This window comes from Ascidia mentula, chromosome 3 (assembly GCF_947561715.1).
Source record: "Ascidia mentula chromosome 3, kaAscMent1.1, whole genome shotgun sequence".
NCBI classification, from domain to species: Eukaryota; Metazoa; Chordata; class Ascidiacea; order Phlebobranchia; family Ascidiidae; genus Ascidia; species Ascidia mentula.
In genome coordinates this window covers 681,040-688,521 of record NC_138568.1, presented here as the reverse complement: position 1 = coordinate 688,521, position 7,482 = coordinate 681,040, and the positions used below count along the sequence as shown (strand labels likewise).

The 7,482-nt window shown below is 37.4% G+C and overlaps 1 protein-coding gene across 4 annotated transcripts; it reads left to right on the top strand.

Annotated features, from left to right (window-relative positions):
- The first annotated feature begins 504 nt into the window (after positions 1-504).
- Positions 505-6,897, top strand: LOC145894979 (kelch-like protein 35). Of its 4 annotated transcripts, XM_082983712.1 has the most exons (11): positions 505-618; positions 701-863; positions 1,022-1,191; positions 1,284-2,113; positions 2,193-2,264; positions 2,557-2,607; positions 2,681-2,836; positions 3,561-3,604; positions 3,901-4,011; positions 4,307-4,389; positions 4,724-4,778. In XM_082983712.1, the coding sequence occupies exons 2-9, from the start codon at positions 816-818 to the stop codon at positions 3,961-3,963; spliced, it is 1,434 nt and encodes a 477-aa protein (XP_082839838.1). In that variant the 5' UTR covers positions 505-618; positions 701-815; the 3' UTR covers positions 3,964-4,011; positions 4,307-4,389; positions 4,724-4,778. The 4 variants fall into 4 exon arrangements, with proteins under 4 accessions (XP_082839838.1, XP_082839837.1, XP_082839839.1 ...); XM_082983711.1 differs by lacking the exon at positions 505-618 and having other exon boundaries at positions 619-863; XM_082983713.1 differs by lacking the exon at positions 505-618 and having other exon boundaries at positions 619-863; positions 1,005-1,191.
- Positions 6,898-7,482: the final 585 nt, after the last annotated feature.

The window sequence follows — 7,482 nt, the reverse complement described above, 5'->3', positions numbered from 1 at the left end:
TGAAACTGTTGAAGGGTCGCAGTTGGGTTGTCCGAAGATTTTGAAGGAATTGCATCACCGCGAACCCAACATTAAACCTGTCCAGAAAGTCCCGGTGAGACAACATGCTGCCTGCAGGTCCTGTCAGAACAAAACCGAGATCTGTGCTGGTCGATGAGACCAAATCTGAAAGATCACATTGTGATCTGTTAGATTGAAAACCATGATCTGTTTATTTGTGGAAAGAGTCATCAAAGACGAGGCAGAAACAAAGATATAATTGCTGCGATTACGCGACAAAGGAGACTTAGAAGAAGTAGCGCAAGTTGAAAGACGTAACGCAAGCGAGATAACTAGCGATGGCGCCAGAAAGACGGGTATAAATGTAAAAGAGTATAAAGCGGTTTCAAAAGACCAAGTTTAAACAAAATATCAATAAATATTCGAATTACGACAGGCCAATATCCCTTTTAAAACTACATGCCATTCCATACAACCTGTACAAAAATCATCGAAATCCATTAAGTAACGGCAAAGTTACGAGCGTTTGAAGTTTTGTCGACTGGAAAGAAAGTTTTGTCGACTGGCGTCTCGTGGGTTGCAATGCCTGACTGACCATTGTCTCCAACTTCACAGCAGGTAAATAGGGAAGTAATCTCCACAGTTGCCCTCGAACACCTTTGCGTCCATTTTAGTTTAAAAAGGGAAGTTGTGTTTGTAGCAGTGATTTTCACTTGAGTTTTTGCTCTCATTGCAATTTACAAGATTGAAATGTAGAGTTGACTTGAACTATACTGAAATGAATGTGGTGAATTCGTTATTTCTGCATCAAGACAATGTCTGAAATTAGAATTGTCAAGTCCACAACAGATGGAGTGGAAGTTGTAAGTGTTTATTCATATTAAGCAACATGCATGAAACAAATTGATTACGAAATCTTTTTGTATCTGTGTTTTAAACTTGCATACTATTCACTTTAAAAAATTATAGAAAAGCTAACAATGAAAATACTAAAACATTCACAGTTATTTCGTGTGTGCAGTTGCGGATATACAGCGCAAACCAAATTCTCTGCAATGTTCATTTGTTTGAGGTTGGACGTGGATCTTTTGGTACAGTTTTACATGCATGGCATGAAATTATTGGGCATCATGCAGCCAAATGTTTCACTGTAACCGGTGGTGAAAGACAGCAATCAGCACTTGAGAAAAAGTATGTGAATTCAAGTTACTTTTATTACCTTTTTGACATTACAAGAACCAATATTGCAATATATACCATGCCTGATGTCATGTTGTGTTTAGAATTCTCAAAGAGTACAACAAGTTGCAAGAATGTCAACACAAAAATGTTGTCATTGTCTTTGGCATCACCAAGTGGTCAGGGGCGATGGGAATCTTGATGGAGTTTTGCGAAGGAGGAAACTTAAAAGTTTTACTGCTCGATGATTCTATTGTTTTAGGGCCTGGCTTAATTCTGCGAATGAACTTGGACATAGCATCTGGAGTTGCATTCATTCACATTTGCGGGTTGGACAAGCGAGTGATTCATGGAGATTTGAAGCCAGAAAATATTCTTCTCACAGCTTGGTTAGTTTGCAAGATTACAGATTTTGGAAGTGCCCAACTTGCCAGTTATACAGGATCCACAACCATTGATGGAAGAAGAGAAAGGCAGGCATTAACCCTGTTCTATGCAGCTCCAGAGAAGCTTCGCCATGGTGCTAGACCGAAGAAAGAACAGGACACATATAGTTGTGGCATGATTCAACACATGACTCTCACGCGTGAAAACCCCTACTTGTCAGATCATGAGTTTGAAAGAAAGTTAGAACTTGGCCTTCACCCAAATTGTGAAGCAATCCAGGAGCTGAAAGAGGAAAGCGATGAGAGCAACAGAGAAATAGTTGAGTGTATTGAAGGAGCAATGGTGAGATGTTGGGATCATGATCCATCCAATCGACCAGATATGATTTCTATTCGAGATGAGTTCCAGGAACTAATAGCTAAGCAAGATCATGCAGTCATTGCACAACAGGTTGCAGATGCTGTTGGAGGGATGAATATTCAACATCCACCACAGAATCCAACAGTTCCATTGAATCAATTCTCAACCGAACAGAGAAAATTTGTTGGTAAATGCTGTTCTCATGGTTATTTTTTTCTTTTTTCACTTTTTTGTGTAGTTCCTTTTTTTATAAATGTTTGTTGTAGTCATGGTGAGTGAGACTCCTCCTCAAAACATCAGTTCTAATCCCGACCAGCATCCCCCTTCCAATGTCCAAGGTATGAACAAATACCCACATATGTCTTGGTTAATTACTGTCAGTTTAGACAAGAAACTTGCCTTACATGTGACTGAAAGTAGGACAAGAGCTTGAAGAATTTAGACCAGAGGCAAATAAATCTCTTACATAATTTCACAAATTCCACGTTGGTCAAAGGTTTTAGGTGATTTTTGTTTTCTCCACAAGAAAACATTGTCCAAAGTGTTTGTCTATTTTGTACTTCTTAAAATATTTTTATGTCATATTGGGTGTTTTTTTATGTAATACGACCTAGGTTGTTGTCATTACAGATGGAGTCAGGTTGTTTTCAAGTGATTTCACAAACCCTAAACTTGCAGTGGGTAAGAAGTTAAACTGATATTATTTTGAAACTATATTTTTGTTTTATGTTTCCTATTTTTGTGTGGTTTATAGATGTCAGACCACAAACCGATTCACCACTTGGTGGTGACATTGAAATGGAAGAGCAAGCACAGGAATTACAAGAAAATGATAGGTCACAAACATATTTACCACTTGATGGAAGTGCTGAGACACCTAGACAAGCCCAAGCGGCACAACTAAATCAAGGCAAGTGTTTCATGTAATATGTATGTTTTGCTGTATACATTACAAACTACCAAGACTTGGATTTGACAGGATTGAAAAATGCACGATTCACTGTTTTCTGCAAATTACACAAAGCAGAATAATGCACAAACCAAATACAACTCACTAAACTGTGACAATAATATGCAACCTCCTAGCATGATGTAAAACATAATTGTACAAAAACTAACACACAACAACATCATAGTTTAAATTTGCCTGTTAATACCTTTGTTAGTTTCTGTGTTACAAAAATACACTCATACTGCCGACACATGTACACACTGTTTCGACCTGTAAGGTCTAGTTAGTCAGCTGGTGACTGTGGCACCTAGGGCTAGCAGGAACACAGATTTCCACTTTGTAGCACTCTTCGGTCAGTCGTCGATCCGTTGGGTACCAAACTAAGTACCAATCAACAGAAACGAACCACGTGGAGTGCACTATGGTCAAACTCATACTAATGCTGACTTTTTACCAGTTATTTTGGGGATATTAACATGTAATTTAAATGTCAAACACACGTTGATTTCTGTAGTTTTTTTTTTAATTTCTACTGTGTATTTACACCTAATGCAAATTGAACATACATCATAACTTTGCATTCAAAATAATCATGAAATCAACTTATTTTAGTGATTCTTTTTTTTCAATTGTATTTTCACAATTTTGCATTTATGTTAATTTTGATGCAAACTTCATCCAGTGAAAGAAACCTTCCAGAGCATCGTGACTTGCTACCAAGTGGAAGTTAGTTTTAAAATTCCTTGGTTGTTTAAATATAACTACAGTGCAGCATTATCGCCACATCCTAAAAACAATTAGGTTAACTCAAAGGTTTCCAAATACTATTTTTATGTTGCTAGGGGGTCATAAGCATTAATGAGAAGGTTTTATGAATTATATTTCAGTTTTGTATGTACAACGTTTAGCTGTTGCCCCAATTAAAAAGACAAACCATTAGTTTTCAATGATCATTTGTCATAGATTGGCTTGTGGATTCATTTTGTTTTATTGCAGTAAATTTTATTTTTGTTTATTTTCAGGAAAGTTTAGAATTGTCCGAGATGCCTTTCACCATACCCCACCTAGTGACAGAAACCTGGTGAGAGAAGAAGCCACAGCTCACTCATCCAACCGACAATCAGCTCAACCAGGTAAAATGAGAAAAGATATCAAAAGTTGTGATATGGTTTCAATGCTCCTTACTTTGGATTTTTTTACTTTGGAACTTAATTTTATCATGAAAACACAATCTACAGGATGTAAAGTTTTGTTTGGTTTGTAGATGTCAGACCACAAACCAATTTACCACTTACTGGCAACATAGAGACCACGATTCAGTAATATAGTTTGTTAATTTAGTTCTTTAAATGTCTGAGGTGCTATGGAATAGTTAATTTCCAACAATTTAATTGTTGACATTAAATCATTCAAACTCATATTTATCAGAATTTCTTGTTCTTGGTGGCGTGGGTTCAGAAAGAGATTGTGTGAAATGGAATCTTTCCACAAAACAACATCAACACTTGCCAGTAGGTTGTATTTGCGTAGTTGTTGAAAGGTCATAATTACTTGCATATTAACAGTTAACAAGCAAAACCGTGCTTATAATCTTAACTCAATTACGGTCAAGTTAAAAACAAAACATCACAAAATATCTTTTCTATCCTTAAATGCACACAAAGTAACTTGGGGTTAAAATTCCTCATAGCAAGACATTTATAAGCATAAGGGCATGACTCATCACATAAATTGTTACATTGTGCTCTCTTGAAATTATAAATATGCGGACTTGCTTAACCATATAAAGGTGGTTGAATACTTACGGTGTAAAATACATACAAGGCTTCACAATTTTATTTGTAGAAGCTTAACTCAGCAAGAACAGCCTCAACTTCCACCAAAGTAGAAAACACAGTTTACGTAATGGGTGGAAATGGTTCAACAAAAAGTTGTGAGATGATGAACTTGGAGGAAGGTGATCGCTGGACCAAATTTGCTGATTTGTTTGAAGGTCGAAGTTATGCTGCATCGGCTGTCGTTGGAGGTCAGTTAAGAATCACCGACGAATTTATGCAATTTGACAACAAAATTTATGGTGTATGGAGGAACTGTAGTATTTTCAATGCATTGTATACCATTATTATCTATAGGCTCCAGGTTTTTGAGTTTTGGGAAGTGTCACATATAGAAAATCTATGACGGCGTTTTTGTGTTTTGTCGAAATGAAGCAGTTGTTAAAAGTGCCGCATTTCAATAAGGGTTTTCGTTACATTGTTGTTAATTGTCACATTTTTGCCTATGTCTGGGCGTTTCTTCAAATTTAGTTTTTGTTGAATTATCGGTGATTAGACTCTGGTAGCGCGTAATTTAAGTTAACGAATTGGTATCGCATAAAAATCTTTGCCAATTTATTTGTTTGGCGCGTGCATTAAATACTAGCCCATGTACGCCTATATAATCGAACGTTTCACTCAAGTTTATGGTTATACAACCTTGTAATTAACTTACACTTCATGTAGACGAGATTTACCTCACGGGGGGTGATGGGAACCCCGGGGGTTGTGGAAACCATGCATTATCAACAAGTTTCATTTATTCTGTCCACGAAAACAGATCGAGGCAAGGTTTTGACATGTTACAACCAAGATGGGGTCATGGAATGTGTTCAATTGGAAGTAAGAATAGATTTGAAACGACCCCAACACACACTGCCAAATAAATGAAACCATCTAATGCAAAAGTTGTAAATTTACACATTCAGTCAGTTCACAGACAAATTCTCTGACACTAATATGTAAGTAACGCTGTTCTAAAAGTCTACAAAGAATACCGAAAACATTTTGAAAATTTCTTCAGATGTTTTGTTTTCTGTGGGCGGACATGATGGCAGACAACGCTTACAATCATGTGAATTCCACGATATTCGTGTTGGAACCTCCACAGGAATCGCTTCTCTCAATGAAGCAAGAGGTGGTTCAGCATGTATAGAATTTGGAGGGAAGATCTATGCAATTGGTTAGTCATTTGGTTTATTCTAAACTAAAAACCTGCAAAAAATCTCCACTGTTTTATTTACAACAGTAAATAATATTACTTAATTCATAATTGATGTAATTTAAGTTACATGAATGATCTGATGTTTCACTTAAATACAAAATAGAAGCTAAGAAAGCCCTGGACAAAGTTTTACTTTAAATTTGACAGGAGGTTTTGACCGTGGCTCGATGCAAACAGTTGAAGAATACGAACCTAGAGTCAACAAATGGAAATATGTTTCTCCGCTCCTAAAACCTCGTTGCCTTCACTCTGCTTGTGTTATTGATGGGAGGATCTATGTTGTGGGTGGAAGGTGGGTTTTACGTTTTAACTGTGAAAGCAGTAATTTTTATGTCACTATAGCAATTGTTACTCATAATTGAAGATGTTTCGTGACATATATGCAAGTATGGACTTGCCTACAAGCGACTAACTTAAATAAACATAAATTTTACATCCGAATGCTTGTAACTAAAATATACCGGTCAGGTTTACTGTTGTCAGTTAAGCAGTAAGAATTTGTTTAAATGTTGAACAAAACACAAACCAATTTTGTTTTTATTCAGAAGTGTCAGTGATTTACTCACATCGGTTGAAGTTTACGATCCAACGTCGGATGTCTGGGCACCTGATTTTGATCTTGACAAACCAGTTCATGGTGCGACTGTTGTTGCTGTTTAAGATGCGGTGGATAATATCGACGTGGATGTTTGATTTTAAACTCACTGTAATTTGCCATTCGGGTCGAGTTGTACAAAGCATGTACGATGTGGATTTTGTTTTGTTGACAACTTACTGCACATTTCAAAAAAATATACAAAACTTTCACGAACTTTAGAGATAATTTCTTCTTTAGCTCTTTTTCGCAAATTGCTACTGCAAAATGTAATAGGCGAAATCAATAAGCATTTAACTGAGCCAAACGCTTGTGTCAAGTAATTATTTGTGTCCTACTCACTCAACATTATAACACCTGCAATGTTTCAAGACACTAACAAGCACGAAAACAATTAATTATTCGGTTGTTTGTTTCAAAACACCAAACTATGAACATCATTGGAGGGGGCAAATCACATAATGTCCCCATCAACCAAAATATTTGGGGGACTGGACCCCGAAGACGACACGCACCCATATCCCACCCTGGTGACTTGCAAGTGGGGGTTGAAGTGCCAGTTGGTTCTTTGCTGGCTCAGACGATTGTGTGGCTCAGACGGAGTGAGTTTGATTCCAATTGGAAATGCCTTTGCCAAGCTCACATGCTGCCCCGACAAAGTTAGTGTCATTGTCTCTGAACACGTCAGAAGGCGAATCTCTTCGACTGGAAAAGCGTTGATGTACGAAGTGCCAAGCGAATGAGCGACTTCTATGTGTACAGCCATCGTACACATACCAGTGAAAACACAACAATACCGTTTTATTTGGCTAATTCCCACCTTTACCAGAAAAAAAACATGTAATCAACCCCCACGTTGGCGAATGGCGGGTTTTCAGGGGTAATCGTTCTTTTGGTAAGGCACCCATGATTTGTGATGGCTTCGCTTGTAGCAGCTTGTACAGTGACGCACGACGCGCCGTACAGGCGA